The 17,786-nt window shown below is 41.8% G+C and overlaps 1 protein-coding gene across 1 annotated transcript in view; it reads right to left on the bottom strand.

The window, feature by feature from the left end:
* Positions 1-5,032: 5,032 nt before the first annotated feature.
* The window catches only part of ZNF516 (zinc finger protein 516), an 83,982-nt gene continuing 71,228 nt past the window's right edge, over positions 5,033-17,786 (bottom strand). Inside the window, exon 4 of the mRNA XM_056854555.1 lies at positions 5,033-5,548. Within this exon, the coding sequence (XP_056710533.1) occupies positions 5,328-5,548 (221 nt within the window). The 3' untranslated portion in view covers positions 5,033-5,327. The remainder of the gene's footprint in view (positions 5,549-17,786) is intronic.

The following is a 17,786-nucleotide window of genomic DNA, read 5'->3' on the forward strand; positions in this document are numbered from 1 at the left end:
AAAAACCTGCAAGGCTACCCTTGGCCATAAATCAGGGGTGGGGAACATCAGGCCCGGGGGCCGATTAAGGCCCACGAAATCATTTGGTCTGGCTCCTTGTGGGTCCTGGCAGATCTCTAGCTCAGAAGGATCTAAGACTGGTGATCCGCCCCCCTCCCGCGGACAGGAATAGCCTCTATTCAAGGCAGATGTTTGTTTTGCCGAGAAAATGGTTTACATTATTTATTTATAGCAGGTTTGCTGAACAGGTTTTTTATATTTAACTAGGTACATGTTTGGCTATGGATGTACACAATTTTTACTTTTATGATGGTTTATGTAATTTTTTTAATGTGCATTGTTGATTGTATTTCATATAAGTGTCGGCTTAAGATTGTGTTATATATATGTGCTGGTCTATGACCGTAACAATAAACTAAACTAAACCTGCTTGGGGCTTGGTCAGCTAATTTTTAAGTTGATAATTTTGTATGGCCCACAAATGATGTTATAAATATCCAAATGGCCCTTGGCGGAAAAAAGGTTCTCCACTTCTGCCATAAATGGTGGTAGCATTCGGAAAATGGGGAGGGAAGGCAGCATGGTATAGCCCGATGTCGTCAGATCTCGGAAGCTAAGCAGGGTCAGTACTTGGGAGACCTCCAAGGAAGACTCTGCAGAGGAAAGCAATGGCCAACCACTTCTGCTTCACACTTGCCTTGAAAACCCCATGCTGGGGGGGTCACCATAAGTCGGCTGCGACTTCACAACACTTTGCGCACAGCTTGAAGGCCAAGGAACATGGATCTTCCACTCTTGGCTTTTCTCAGAGAAATTCAGTGCAATTGGGTAGTATTTCTACACAAGCTCACCTACTGAGGGTTAATCTTTTCACTGACTCTCACTCATGTGCAAAAGTGGTTTTTGTTCATAATTTAATATTTTGTTATAGTCAAAGTAGTGAAGCACCCATGTCATGCTACAAGATTATCAAGTTTTACTTACCAGGGCAATATTTGTCCGTTTAAAAACTAATCCAGAGTTTTGCATACACTTAACATTAAACTGCAATAAAAACGTTAACTTGACTACTTTTATTGTATAATTGCTAGCGAGCGGTTTGACCCCATCTGCCACCTCATAGAATCATACAGTTGGAAGGTACCACCAGGGTCATCTAGTCCAACCCGCTGCACAATGCAGGAAATTCACACCTCCCCCCCCCCACAACCACTACTCCATGCCTAGAAGATGGCCAAGATGCCCTCCCTCTCATGATTCTGCTTAAGGTCATAGAATCAGCATTGCTGACAGATGACCATCTAGCCTCTGCTTAAAACCTCCAGGGAAGGAGAGCTCACCACCTCCTGAGGAAGCCTGTTCCACTGAGAAATCGCTCTGTTAGAAAGTTCTTCCTAATGTTTACATGGAAACTCTTTTGATTTAATTTTAACCCATTGGTTCTGGTCCAACCTTCTGGGGCGACAGAAAACAACTTGGCACTATCCTCTATATGACAGCCCTTCAAGTATTTGAAGATGGTTATCATATCTCCTCTCATTCTTCTCTTCAAGCTAAACATATCTAGCTCCTTAAAACTTTCCTCATAGGACTTAGTCTCCAGACTCCTCACCATCTTTGTTGCCCTCCTCTGGACACGTTCCAGCTTGTCTACATCCTTCTGAAATTGTGGTGCCTAAAACTGAATACAATACTCTAGGTGAGGTCTAACCAGAGTAAAGCGATACCATCACCTCCTGTGGAACAATGCACCTTGGTCACTCTTCCTTTCTGCTTGTAGTACATTAACATCTCCATGCTGGCATGTAGGTCATGAACCAGTTTTGCACATCCAACATATCAGTCATTCATCAGACTGTTCTGAAATTATAGCAACTTGTGTATTCTTCTCCTATAAGAGATCCAGCATGGTGTAGTGGTTAAGAGCGGTGGACTCTAATCAGGAGAACCAGAATTGATTCCCCTCTCCTCCCCATAAGTAGTGGACTCTAATCTGGTGAACAGGGTTGGCTTTCCCCACTCCTACATATGAAGCCTGCTGGGTGACCTTGGGCCAGTCAGTTTTCTCAGAACTCTCTCAGCCCCACTTACTTCACAAGGTATCTTGTAAGCTGCTTTGAGACTCCTTAATGGTAGAGAAAAGCAGGGTATGAACACCAACTCTTCTTCTTCTTCTAAAATGGCCTCTTGCCTAATCATGCCATAAAAGTGCTCTATGCTCAGTTTAAACTTTCCAAATTGGTCAATTCCTTTTGAAGAAGAAAAAAGATGACTACAACCTAATAGCTCTTAAACACACTGTTACTCCAGTATGCAGGCTTTGCTTGTTTTACCATATTTTAATGTGTAGAAAATGCTTTTTTCTTTGTTGTTTTTAACAAGAGTAAAAGGTTAAGCAAAATGAAGGAGCGAGAGGAGAAAAAGATGGCAGATAGACCATCTGCAGTGCTCATAACTGAACCCTTTATTGTCTAAGGTACATTAGACTGCAACACTGTAGAAAACCTGTTAAGGAAAAGAAACAGATTGATAGAGGTAGTAAGAAAGTCTCTGTAACAGTCAGAAGATGGCTTACAAGGTGTGTCATGCTACAAAATTATCAAGTTTCCTTTTTTAAAAAAAAAAACAAAAGCTATTTGAAACCCACAGAACTAAATAAATAAGAACACAAATCATACTAAGCACTAGGCTCTAACTTAATTAACAAATCGATACAACATGGATGATAAAAGGAGGAAATTACAGAGCTTGGGATTCACACGTGAAAACGGCGGCTCTTCGATGGCGGTCCCCCCTCGCCCTCCCCGTTTCTTGTTTAATTAAGTGAAAATCTCATTTCTGTGCTATACACAGCATATAATTATTTAAACTGATTTCCCCTGCTGTTGTTCTTCATGTAGCTAAATTATGATTGTAAACTTTGCTGATTAGTACCCTGGTAATGGCAGTGACAGCCCTTTCCTCTCCCGGTGTCAGACGGTCCTGAAGTAAACAGTCTCCAGGAAGAGCATTTCGACTCTAAATATTAACTAGGATCCTTCCCGATCAGGGCGAAAAAAAGACATCCTTCCCAAAACACAGTTCCAAAGGAGGAAAACCGAATCAACCAACAAAATAATTACAGCTGTAAATGACACGGGTTTTCTGATTTGGGGCACAGAAGGCTCTTTAATAACTACAAACACACAAATAGGCAAAGCAGCTACCTTTGTGCATTCTTGAACCCTCTCCTGTTTACTTCAAATGAAGAAAATAAGGGCTTGATCAAGACAAAAAAAAATAGCACTTGAAGTGTGAATCCCAAATCTATTATTATTCAACACAGAAAAAGAGCTGATGGGTGGGTGGGGGGAGAGTTGGTGCAAGAAATAGGAAGGGGGAGAGAAGTATGGAATGTGTCTATGCAGATTTCTGAAAGATAACTTCAAAAGAGAGCAGATTACAATCAATCACTTATATAGGCATTTGCACAGACATTCTTAGCTACACCAGGATAACAGAGCACACTGGCATACAGCTGGCGTACGAGGAAAATTATTGGGGCGAGAAAGCACACCCCTAAATCCCCAAACCAGTCAATTACATACAAATGTTACATCTGCATTACTTCAACAACCGCAAAGCAAACAGTCAAGTAATTTGCAACAAGTAGAATCTCAAATCAAAGAGAGACAAGATTAACAAAACCAAAATTAGAGCGGAAAAAAATACATATTAAAAAATCTTGGTGTAAGAAGCCTATTTAACTACAAAAACAGCACTCTCCCATTATTGTAGAAAGTAAACGGTTGCTCTCGACCAGTATTAAAGGTTAGCGCCATTTCTGTACATGTAAAATTATTGCTTTTTTTTGAAAAATATATTTAGCATGCTAGTTTTTTTAAAAATCCATTTCCTGCCTTTACAAAAATGTTACAATTAAAAAAAAAACTAGTAAAGCTTTTTTTTTCGCAAAAAAACTTTTCACAGAACATCGTTTTTTCTTTCAAGGCAGCACTTTTTTTGATAATGCATAAAACTATATGTGCAAAAATCTGAATTTCTGAAATTATTACTATCACACATAGTGTCACAGCAATAAAGGAAAAGAAAATATTTATACCTGTGGAATACATTTTTTTTTTGTTTCAACAAACTGCAGACACGGTGTGGTCAACAACCTGCCACCTTTGCCCCTACCTGGAAAACTTGCATTTCAAAGAGTGACTGTAGAAGAGGTATATAAAGCTTTTTCTCCCCCACCCCAGTAATCACCATGTACAAGACATGACCCATTAGTTGAACACTGACCTGTCACTACAAAAGAAGTTACTTGTCTCCCCACCACCATCACCACGTCACCAGGGCCTAGAAAAGGTAACTGACTCGCTGCACAAAAATACAGGCATACAAAGCACCCTAATGACCTATGTCTGCCTGAACGCTTTTTTTTCTGTTTAAAAGCATACAAATCAGCAGCTTTAAACAGCTGAATCAAATATCTTCCTCTTTTGGAATTTTGCCAAAGCGTGCACATTTCCTTTGTGATCAGGTCTCCAAAAGGTAGCACTGTTAAGAAAGGGGGGGAAAGCGGAAGGAACAAATAGAAAGGCCCTGAGAGTAAAAACAAAACAAAATACAGAAGCCTGTTTTTTTTTCTTAGTGTTCGACTAGCTGTTTTCTTTCCAAAGCGAGGAGAGAATCATTTCTGAAGAAGTGTTTCCCATTTCCATATTCACATACTATTAATGGTGTGCAGTCAAGGAGAAGCCCACTGGAAACGCAAGTGGTCCCCAAACTATCATGAAACAACCTCGCTGCAGAATGATGGCCACTCTCTTCAGTCCCTTCTGTCCTTCATCAAGCCTGGCTTTCGCCGCATTGAATGACTCCTCCATTTTACTTTCTTCCTCATTTTTTTTTTCAAAACGAAAAAAAGAAAGTGTTGTTTTTCCAGCGTGACAACCAATGCGGCCAACGGCAGTTCCATTAATCACGACTTCCCACATTCCCAAATCCACTTTGGTTGTTTCTCTTTTTAAAAAATAAACAAACATACATATCAAACAAGCCATCACAACCATAAGGGAGGATTTGGTTGCAGCGCTGCTCTCCAAATCATATAAAGTTTAATTTTTCCAGTGTCTAAAAAAGTTATCTTGATTAATATAGATGCCTTGTGCCGCCAGGGTGCTCGCCAGCTCCACTGTTTATTATAAAGGAAAGAAGGAACCAGGGGGACTGATTAGTACGTCAATTTGTATATATCTTGTGTAGCTTCTTCATTTGTTTTAAAAATGATTAACAGTTCGACGGCGCCGCTCTTCGAGCAAAGCGCGGGTCTCTCGCTATAGCACAGCCGCTCCGGGGACTGGATAGTTTGCAAGAAGATTTTCCAGCTGTTCTTCCGTAGGGTTGACGGAATAATGATTTGGAGGCTGCTGGAAGCGTCGGTCGGGGTACTGGCTGTTGTCAAAGGGTACCCGGTGCACACACTGGACATGTGTTTTTAGGTTTCCTTTCTGAGAGGCACTGTATGGACAATATCTGCATTGGAATGGTCTCTCGCCTAAACGAAAAGAAAAAAATCACAAAATAGAAGGACAGCAGTTTATTATTCCTTGCATTTTCCAATGGCGGCTTTCCTACCCCTGTGTCCACTTCTAGGCTAGAACAGCTGAATAATCTTACACCTTTACAGGCCCTTGCTACCTTTTTATTAGAATTATGTACATTAACAGTGACCTAATACATCACCAAGAGTTATTTTTAATCATCTCCTGTGAGAGCGCAGCCCGTCAAGTTCCTATAAACTCTACGACATACTAGAATAGCAAATAATAGTGACTGAAGGAGCCTTTAAGAAAAGGTTAAGAATGGCTAGAAGAAGGAGAAAAGACTAGGAGGGAAAGCAAAATTTTATAGCAATGGAGGGGATTTATAACAGAATGGCAGGGTATTTTTTTTCCATTGCTTGCAGTAGCAGTGCTGGATTAAAGTTCACGGGTGCTGTACGCTAAACCAAAGCTTCTTAAACTGTGGGTCGCAACCCCATATGGGGTCGCGTAACTGACTGTGGGGGGTTGCGAAAAATTTGGCAACAGTGAAAGTTTTCTGAACGTCTTTAATAAATGGTAAAATTATATGTCTACCAAAGAACTATTTTAAAATGAATTTCTTTATGATTTATTATCAGTAAATGTTTGATTTGTATGCCTATTTTATATACCTATATACCCGGGGTCGCGTAAAATTTTCTTGGGTGAAAAGGGGTCGCGAGTGGAAAAAGTCTAGGAAGCTCTGCGCTAAACCATATTCCGGGGTCGAAAGCATTGCTGACTCCTATGACACATTTGCCTGCAGCCACTCCACTAGAAAGAAGCTGCTTGGCAGGCAGAGGATTCAAGCACCCTTGCCCTGTCCCATTAAATCCATGCACAAGTCTCGTGTATGTAATCAGTAGGTATAGTGGGTAAAGTGCTGGACTAGGATATGGGGGACCCGAGCTCAAATCCCCACTCGTTCTGGGTGACCGAGGGCCAGGCGTGCTTTTCAGCCCGATCTACCTCACAGGTATGTTGTTGCAAAGATAAAATGCGGGAAAGGAGAACGATGCATGCCAACATGAGCTCCCTGAATGAAGGGTGAGATTGAAGTTACACTAGATAGTTAGGTTCTTCCTGCTGGGCAGACTAACTTGGATTTTCCTCTTGGTTTAGAATGCAGCCACTTCTCATGCAACAAGAGGAGAGCTAAAATGGTTTGTGCTGTGAGCTTTTAAAGGGAAGTAGACAAGAGCAAGGTGACCCCATTATAAATACACTACAGCTGTTTGTCTCCATAAAAAGAGATCCTAAAAATGCCAATTGGCTGTAATGTGGGAAAATGCACCTTTTGCTGTTTTAATAATGTGAAACATGCTATTATAATGATTTGGCAGAACCATGTTATTCTGCTCCTGTAAACAGAACCCACCTAGGTCTTATATGCAAAAAGCCATTGTGTATAGGTTGTGCCACATACATTCTCTAGAGTCAGCATGGTGTAGTGGTTAAGAGCGGCGGTTTGGAGTGGTGGACTCTGATCTGGAGAACCGGGTTTGATTCCCCACTCCTACACATGAGCAGCGTAAGCTAATCTGGTGAACTGGATTTATTTCCCCGCTCCTACACATGAAGTCAACTGGGTGACCTAGGGCTAGTCACATTCTCTCAGCCCCACCTACCTCACAGCAGGTCTGTTTTGGTGGGAGGAGGTGATTGTAAGCTGGTTTGATTCTCCCTTAAGTGGTAGAGAAAGTCGACAATTTAAAAAACCACCTCTTCTCTCGCCTCCATTTCTACCATGAACTGCTACAGAAAACTTTGCACTGGCATGGGGCTGGCACATGGAGCCATATCCAGAACACTTAGCTTCAAGTAATCATCCTCAGAGCTGCTTGCATCTGTCAATCTGGTCCCGCTCTTAACAAGATGTGCCGATTACCGTTTCAATAAATGAAGGTCTCCTCCCAGAACCAAAACACCTCCAGTCACAGATTGGGGTGCTTCAGTGCCTTTGTGACCCACTAGCATAGATGAGTGTAAAAGGGGATTAGACAGATTCACGGAGGTCTGTCAATGGCTATTACCTATGGTGACTAAAAGGAACTTACATCTGAAGGCAATAAACCTCTGAATATAGTTGTGCTAGGAGGAAACATCAGGAGGAAGCCTTGGCCTCTGTGCCGTTTGAGGGCTCTCCAGGGAAACTGGGTGGCCAACTGTGTGAAACTGGGATGCTGACCTAGATAGACCACTGGCTGGGCCCAGCAGGGCTTTTCTTATGTTCTTAAAGAGACCTCAGGGTAATGGTGAAACCATCCATGGTTTTTGAAGCCACAAAGAGAAGGGACAGTATTGTTCTGATAGAGGCACATCCAAACACAAGAGTTCAACTGATTTCCAGAAAGCAATTTTACCATGTTGGAAATGTATGTGGGCTATTCTGTAACCAGCTGAACTTCCAAATGAAGTCATGAATAAATGGAACCCTACAGCTCCTAGGCAACGGCATTCCAATTACCACTGTCTAAACAATGTGGCTCACATTCTTGACGGTTAAAACTATATGGCAACATGCATCTTACATTCATACATTAACCTTAAGCTAAAGCCTTGACGAAGGGAAACAGACCATTCTACATTAACGAGACATAAGACGCAACACCCATTTAAAAACATTCCCCGCAAATTTCAACTGGTGCCTATGGCTGCCCTGTAGAGAGCTCCAGGAGAGCCCGAGCGGCTTGACATAACGTATTAAGTATCTCTCTTTTGTTAATAGATGTAGAAAAATCCTAATTAAAGCAAGCTCAAGATTCATGACGTTTACCAGTCAAAGTCTGCGGTGAGTTGGGAAGATTTGCAACAAAATTAAAGGGGGGGATGGAGGAGAAGCTGCTGCGCAGACTGCAGTATATTTGAAATGTAGGAAACGGTAACTGAGTGAAAGATGTGATAAAACTTCCTTAGTTGGATGCTGGGTTTCTTGCAGTAAACGAAGAAAGATGTCTTATATTTTTGCACGGCTACATCATGCCTAAGATAGACACACAATTCCAAAAGGGGACATTCATCATTAAATTAAAAATAAACCGCACACACACCATTGCACTGTACAAGGCTATAGGTACCTCTGGCAGTACGGTAAAGCTCCTTTATAGTGGGAGGGAAAGGGAGCAGCTTGCTCCATTTTCTCTGGGTAAGAATAGTCAGAAAATCACAAAAAGAGAAGGAAGAGTTGGAGAGATAAGGAAGAAAGGACATTGGCCTGGAGGTATAATTAGGGACAACATATGTGGGACAACCTTCCTACTCAGTGATTTTTGTAAGAAGGGTTGCCCTAGAGATCCCGTTGTAATCCACCCACTGAGGGAAACCACAAATCTCAAAGAAACATGAAAGAGGTATCGCTGTCCCACAACATAAGAGCAAAATGAAGGCCAGAGGCTGAGGCAGTGTGTGTACATGGGGAGGGGGTGCGTGAGAATTCTTCTCTAAGCAGACCAAGCTAGCAGAATTCTCTCTGGGCAGAACTCCAGAACAGAGGGCCATAGCTAACAGCCAAGCCGTTCCACAAGGGTGTGAGTAAAATAAGATCACAGCCCTCTGTGCTAAATTAGAATATGTAATTATCTTCTGTGAAGGAAAGTGCTAAAGAGGCATGAGCGGGTGGGAAAAGCTTAAAAAGAAAGTTTGGAGAAAAGTTTACCTGTTATGTGGGGAAAGAGATGAACTGCAGCCATTACAGGCTGGGGCTTACGATGAAATGTGGAGGCTCCACTAAAGATGCCAGATATAAAGATGGCAGGAAACTGAGGGCTATTTTAACGGGCTTTAAACCATCATTTGATTGCATGGTCATAAAATCTGCCAGCACATGCTGCAAGGAAGCGTTAGAACATCCATTTTTCCAAACCAAATTGAGTGCCTCTGATTAAAGAAACATATTGGTGCAATCAGAGGACAGAGAACCATTGCTGAAGTTCAAGCCCTTTGTGTGCACGTGTTAAGTGCCATCAAATCGCAGCCGACTTATGGCAACCCCGTAGGGTTTTCAAGGCAAGAGATTTACCGAGATGGTTTGCTATTGCCTTCCTCTGCATAGTACCCCTGGTATTCCTTGGTGGTCTCCCATCCAATTACTAACCAGGGCTGACCCTGCTTAGCTTATGAGATCTGACGAGATCAGGCTAGCCTGGGCCATCCAGGTCAGGGTTCAAGCTCTTTGAGCCACTGCCTTTGCGGCGATGAGGGAGAGGGTTCCGGGGGGGGGGGGATCCCCATAAATTTCTTGAGAGGTCCAACTCACGTGACTTATATCAAGAAATAAGTTGCAAGAAATAAGTTGCACGATCCCAGGCTGCCGTTTTGATTGTGAGGAAGGAATCACCATGACGATCAGGATACCCCTGCAGACCAGCCAAAAGCAAACTGTGCAGGAACATGGAGACCTACAGGGTTGTTTCAGGACATTAAACTGCCCAGAGCTACTAACTACATACAATTTTGCTGCTAGATCCCTTGCAACCAAACAGAAGGTAACGAAATGCACCTTCCAGACTGCACATTGCTTTCCCATGTAATAGCACAAACTTGGGTAGCATGTGTAGTCAAATGTAACCCTATTCGCTTACACTCTATGTTCAAAGCAAAATAGCAAAGCAATGAACTTAGCTCTCAGCTGTTTCTGGATGTGACAAAAAAGAAATCAGAAGATCAAGCACTAAGAAATGGAACTCCCCCCAAATTAAAAGGACAAACAATAAACGTTTCTTTAAATATATCCGGAGTAGGAAACCAGCCAGAGAAGCAGTCGTGCCTTTAGATGACTAAGGAATAAAGGGATTGCTAAAGGAAGATGGGGAGATGGCAGAGAAGCCACAGCCACTATTTTCAGGAAGAGAGTCGGAAGAACTGAATCAAATTGAGGTGAGGAGAGATGAAGTTCTAGACCTATTGGGGAAATTAAAAACCAGTAAGTATCCAGTTCATGATGACATACACTGGAGAGTTCTTAGTGAACTCAAATATGAGACAATTGTTCTACTAACCTGTATATATAGCCTATCACTAAATTCAGCCACTGTACAAGACTGGAAAGTAGCAAATGCTACACTAGTTTTTAAAAAGGGGTCCTGAGGGGAACCAGGAAATTACTGACCAGTTACCTAACCAGTTAGTCTGTCCCAGGCAAAACAGCAGAAATTGTAATCAAAGATATAGTTATTAGGCACACAGAGGAAGAAAGCCTGTTCAGGGAAAATCAGAATCGCTTCTTCAAAGAGAAGTCCTGCCTCACCAACCTTTTGGAGTCCTTTCAGAAAGTAAACAAGCATGTAGACAAAGGTGACCTGGTAGCCTTTAAAAAGGCTTCTAATCAGGTACCTCAACAAGGACCCTTAGTAAACGTAGCTGTCATGGAATAAGAGGACAGGTTCTCTTGTAAAGACTGGTTAAAAGACAGGAAGAAAAGAGTAGGAATTAATGGATGATGCTCACTGGAGGGAAGTAACTAGTGAGGTCTCACAAGGATTGGGATCGGTACTATTTAATTCGTTCCTAAATAATTTGTTCTCTCCAGTATCAGAGGAGCATGTTTATTATATTAGGTGCTGTGGAACACAGGCAGGATAATGCTGCTGCAGTTGTCTTGTGGGCTTCCTAGAGGCATCTGGTTGGCCACTGTGTGAACAGACTGCTGGCCTTGATAGGACTTGGTCTGATCCAGCATGGCTTTTCTTAGGTTCTTAAATGATCTGGAACTAGAGGTGAGTAGTGTAGTGGCCAAGTTTGCAGATGACGCTAAATTATTCAGGATGGTGAAAACCAAGAACAACTACAAAGAGCTCCAGGACGATCTCCACCAACTGGGCGAGCAGGCGACAATGTGGCAGATGAAGTTCAACATTGGTAAGTGTAAGGTGATGCATACTGGAACAAAAAATCCCAACTTCAAGTACAGGCTAATGGGGTCTGAACTTGCAGAGACTGAGAGAGGAAAAAAATCTTGGGGTCATATAAGATACCTCAATGAAAGTGTGCTACAGTGGTAAAAAAGGCAAACTCTTATGTTGAGGATTATTAGGAAAAGGACTGTAAACAAAACAGCCAATATTATAATGTCCCTGTATAGATCTATGGCATGGCCTCATTTGGAATACTGTGCACAGTTATGGTCACCGTATCTCAAAAAGGACATCACACAGCTGGAAAAAGCACAGTTGAGGGCAACCAAGATTATTAAGAGGCTGGAGCACCTTCCCTATGAGGAAAGGCTGAAGAGTCTGGGATTTTTCTGTTTAGAAAAGAGACAACTAAGGGGGACATGATAGAGGTTTATAAAATTTTCCGCAGGGTAGAGAGAGTTGATAAAGAGATCTTTTTCTCCTTCTCCCCAAATACTAGAACTCAAGGGCGTCCAATGAAGCTGATGGGCAGTAGATTCAGGTTGGACAAAAAGGAAATACTTCTTTACAAAGAGTGTGATCAAAATGTGGAATTTGCTGCCAGAGGATATAGTGATGTCCACAGCCAGCTTTTAAAGGGATTAGACAGATTCATGGAGGATACATCCATCAGTTGCTAGAAAGGTAACCTCCAAGTCCAGAGGCAGTAAACCTCTGAATACCAGTGCCAAGAGGCAACATCAAGGGGAAGGCCTCTGCCTCTGTTCCCTGTTGTTGGACTTCCAGAGGAACTGGCTTGCCACTGTGTGAGACAGATTGCTGGACTAGCTTGAACCAGCAGGGCTCTTCTTATGTTCTGATTTATCACTTCATTTTCACTCCACCTTTCTCCCCAGTGAGGACCCAATGCAGCTTACATGTTCTCCGTTTTATCCCCACAACAACCCTGTGACGTACGTTAGGCAGAGTGTGTGTGACTGGCCCAAGATCACCCAGCAAGCTTCCAAGGGCAGAGTGGGGATTTAAACCTGAGTCTTAACCACCATACCACACTGACGAGGACCTTTTGCTATACAAAACAAAATTCTGATGCTTAAAAATATGCATGCAATAATTCAGTTATCAGGGGTTTTTAAGAGGGAAATTAATTACCTTTAGCCTTCCATTTTAGTCTTGTCTTGGGATTGCAATAATTTGTAACATAATGACATTTATGAGATGTCTGTACCAGCTTGTTGTGCTTCTTTGCATTTCTTCCTCATTCTTTGTTTGTGTACCCCACCTACACAGTTGTACTACCGGGAGGGTATGCTCTGTATTATTTTAAAATTTTCCGGAATCTGTGCAATTGCACCTATAAACACCATACTTTTGTTGCAATGTGGAAAACAAGGTACAATATGATAACAAGGGGCATAAACAATTCTTGAGGTCTATGAAACAAAACCAATTCTCTTCTGCATCCCATAAGGAACCCCACAGACACAATTAATGACATGTGCAAATTCAGCTTAAAAATTAAAAGTTGCCAGGATGTGTTCTACTCTGGGTAAACATGTCTAGATATCATCCATGATCTAAAATAGCACTACAATGCAAACATCATCCTACTAGTACCTTGTTTGTACAAAAATATTAATAGCTGTTCAGAAGACAAGTTAAACTGTCATTTATTTGTGCATTGTGTATTATTTTGATTACTGGAATTCTCGACTCCACAACATTATATAAAAATAATATTTGCAATAATCAGAAATCAACTGAGATTTTTTTCAAAAACTCCAAGAAAGAAGATGAAGTATTATTCCATATAACACTGAAATGTCATAAACAGGGCTTTTTGCTGAAGATACTGAAGTTGCTAGTTTCATTATACCTATGACTGGGATTTGATTACTTGCTACTTTAATATACATCGACCCTTAACTGAGAGGAAAAAAATGTCAACAATAAGATTTAGTAGTAGTTTTTGCTGCATTTTCCCTTTGATCTCATTGTTCTATTCTCTCTCACACATGCTTAGATAACAGTTTGGATAAGTGTATTCAACTCTACAGCCAGAATATATTCTAAAAAATATTTTTTGAAGAATATCTAAGCAGAAGCTACTCTTCTATTATGAATTTATTTTCAATTATCTTTCATATTTCTCATTGGAAAGATTTTGAGGACAGCAGATTATTTATTTTAGGGCTTGTATATATTTATTTTTAAAAGAGTATCTCGAGTTTTGTGGAAAGCACCAGGGCCTCTTCACAAAATCCACAGAATTTTCTCTTAAAATGCTCAACCCATTATCATAGCCAGCCACTGGTTTAAATTTCTCAATGCCCCCACGTACTTTCCTAAAACACATGGCTGTAAAAAAACACTTATTTACAGCCATTGGCCAGCATATGGGACTAGGCAAGAAGGTGATGTGAAAGACCTCTGCCTGATACCCTGGAGAGCCGCTGCCAGTCTGAATAGACAATACTGACTTTGATGCACCGAGGGTCTGATTCAGTATACAGCAGCTTCATGTGTTCAATTTTCACTGCACCCCATGGCCCAGATTCCTAGGAATTTTCCACACATTATCTTTGAGCCTCTCACAGGCACTATTTATGCACACATGTGAATTCAAACTAAGGTAGAAAACAATGTGAGGAAAAGTCATTTTTATATCAAGTGGACATTCTAATTAATATAATTATTAGGTCTGATTTATAAATGTGAGAAATGCAAAACTAATTTAAAAACTTATTGCGAAGATGACCTCTGTTACAACTACTGTGTTTTAATAATGTGCACATTTCAATCTTTCTTTCCTTGGTCCTATCCTATACCCTGACAAAAAACAAGTGAAACAATTAAACCTTACCATATCACTTCCAATGTCAACAAGCCAATTGAGGTGAATATATACACTGAATCATAAACAAGCAATATGGGTCTAGTATTAAAATCGGTGATTTTTATCTGAGGTTTCCTTGTCCTCTGTTTGAGATTTAAAATTACTATACATATTTATCAACATTATAAGCGAATAATTAAAATTTGCCAATGGAGGTGCCAATGGAAACAGCTAATTGCCTTTCTGTCACAGGTAAACAGAATTTCAGTGGTATGTCAAAACTGATATTTGCAGATCTTAGTGAACCGGAAGCACTTTCCTTCCGAATACCGAATCATCAATATTTGTCTAGAACTGCCCAATAATTTTATGAATTTGTTGGACTGATCAGAACTTAAGGAGTTCATCAGGGTTCTCAGACATGGTAGCAGCGCAACTGTATCTACCGTTTTAAGAGCCATTATTGTACAACCATCTAATTCCAGGTGAACCATCCTTTCTCCAACCAAGACAACAACACTTTTAAGAGAGAAACAATGGCACTACCAGAATGCTGGAGGCATTGAAATCCCCTCCCTGCCCTTTGAGGATGAAGGAGAAAGTGAGACTGAGGAGAGAGTGCGCTATTGTTTACTGCAGTAATAAAGATGACAGGAGACAAGGGTAATAGTTGCATTTTAATTAACAAAAACAACACAGGGAAAGGCAGCAGATACATAATGTGAAAAAAGCACAGCTGTGACATAGAAGAGACAGAGAACTGACTGCTGCAGATGGTCAAGCACCTAGAACCTGTGCAGAAAGGATTGTAACCACATTGAGACAGTGATGCATCTTGGCCTTGCTCAATTATTCAGAAGTTATTGTTATAACCACTTTCAAGAGGACCCTGTATAACGGAAAACCCAGATGCAATATTAAGGTAAGTTTCCACAATGTCTCTGGATCCCTCGTATCTACTCTGGAGGTCCAATTCACATGGCGCTTCTCCAGACCTCCAGGAGGTTCTCACAAAAGAATCCTTTTTGTATGATACATATGCAAATTAACAGCAAATGTCTCAAAGGCTAACTCTAGATAAATGCAAGGGAACAGGTGTTATGTATGGAAAGCTCAAAGATCCACATTGGCCAGCTCTCATGAGATCTGAAGCATTCCACCCTCTGTCAAAGTTTCCCACCAGAGTTGTACCATTCCGATTTCAGGGAAACCCTTCCATACTAACATGAAGGAACACACTGCTGACTGCAAATCTTTCCTGCTTATCTCCCCCAAGGACTCCTTTCCAACCTAGGAAAGTTGATTCCCTTGGTCACAGGATGCACATGGACTGGTAGCCACCGGTCAGGGGGCGGCACTGAGGAGGAGGAAGGGGACACGATCACTCCCTTCCATCAACATAGAGCTTGTAGAAGACAGAAGTGGTTTCTCCCTCCCTGACACATACGACTGTTAGTGCCCTGTGGGTCCCACAACGCCAGGAATGGGAAAGGAGTGCTGAGAGAAGCAGATCACAGTCCATGAAGTGTAATTTAGCAGAGAAAAGCTGCTTAAATTCCCCCAGCTCTGGCTGAATTTAAGTCAGTCAACAGGGCGGAAATTGCACCCTATATTTTTACCACTTTTGTTGCCAAATTTTGCCTCTGGTCTAGTGGGATTCGTAAACGGCTAATTGAAAACCTTTCCCCATAGAAGATCTTTCCTCCTCTTCTTCAAATCATCCTTCCCAGAATCAACTTTTAATATTTTATTTTATTATTTTTACCTAACTCTGATTTTTATTCAAAGCTGATATTGTATTGAAATAAAACCTGATTGATACCACTTTTGTTAGGACATCATGTCAGTGCTTATCATGCCCCCATTCCCTAAACATGCACTGTTTTCCAGCAAATACAAAAGTTTCCTTATAATTAATGTATCTAATCCCTGATTACATTAATCTGATTATGTTTACAGAGGCCAAGGGTAGTCTCTATTTTACTTTGCTCTTCAGCTTCCCAGGTTTACCCATTTTCAAACTATTTTAGAATTGTTGATTGTCATTAAAGTGTTGAGAGCTTCGAAGTCCTCTAGGACCATTCCTGGTATTGGCATGGAAATACTTGAACTGATACCAGCAATTCCCTTTGTATAGCTGGGGCAGGGGTTACTTGCTCCACGGAAGCTTTTTTTGCAGAGAAATCTCAATGGTACAACAAGTGCACAGGCCCTTCGTTCAATTATAAAGCGCGTGTACATGAAGGCAGTTCCAGATTCCAGATCCTTGTTAAGTAATAGTGCCTGTCCTGATAGGCTGTAGTTCTCAAGGTGCAATAAGCTGCATTATAAGAAGCAGCTGCATATGTGCGATTGCAAAAATTCCCCTGAGAAAGATGATCAAAGCCAACTTGGGGTTCAAATGATATGCTTCCAATCAGAAACTTGGAGCCAAACTAGAGCAGACAGTGTCCTCATGGCTGCTATGAGGACACCGCCTTCATTTCAAAGTGATTCGAAAATGTTGTGATGGCCTGACCTTGATTGGCCCCTCAGTGCTGCAGGCTGAGGCACTCTTGCCTCCCCCTCTCCCCTTGTGCCTCATCAAGTGCCAAAACGGCCATACCCTCCCACGGCTATTTCAGCACTTGAGAAGGCAAGGGAAATGGGCACGAGGGCTACGGTGTGGGCTCAATCAGGATCAGGTCCTCGGGGCATTTTTAAAAGGTTTTTAACATGGTGGCAGCAACCTCATGGCAGCCATGAGGATGCCGTCATGTCTAGTTTGGCCCTTTGCGGTCTTTGGGGTGCACCCTTTATCATTTGTGCCGGGCATTCCAGGACCTATAATTCCTAGAATGCACTGGGAGGAAGAAAGTCAAGAAAAGAGATAGCTTGCTGAAGCATGGTGTAGTGGTTAAGAGCGGTGGTTTGGAGCAGCAGACTCCGATCTGGATAATCGGGTACGATTCCCCACTCCTCCACATGAGTGGCGGAAGCTAATCTGGTGAACCGAGTTGGTTTCCCCACTCCTCCACATGAAGCCAGCTGGGTGACCTTGGGCTAGTTCTATTAAGAGCTCTCTCAGCCCCACCTACCTCACAGAGTGTCTATTGTGGGAGGAGAAGGGAAGGTGATTGTAAGCCAGTTTGATTCCACCTTAAGTGGTAGAGAAAGTCGGCATATAAAAACCAACTCTTCTTCTTTTTCTTCTTCTTCTCTAGCTTCAGCCTGCTTGTGGGATCCTCCCCCTGGTCAAGCCAGGAACGATGGGCATTAGACATTTACCCCCAAATCCAGTCCTGACCACACCACTGCTTATGACAAAGATTGTTTTTTTAGTCAAATAAATTTTCTATGCACCTTTTTGTAAAACCTTGCCTTGTTCTTCATAACTCAGAATGGCAATTGAACCGGCTTGCACTAGATTTCTGGGTGTTTGCGGAGCGGTTGGTGAGAAATAAGTGGAGTGGATCAGACAGGCAATAGCAAAAAGCACCAAGGAAGGAGGAAACGGGAAGAAACACAATGTCCAGGACAGCT

This window comes from Euleptes europaea, chromosome 8, assembly GCF_029931775.1.
Source record: "Euleptes europaea isolate rEulEur1 chromosome 8, rEulEur1.hap1, whole genome shotgun sequence".
NCBI classification, from domain to species: Eukaryota; Metazoa; Chordata; class Lepidosauria; order Squamata; family Sphaerodactylidae; genus Euleptes; species Euleptes europaea.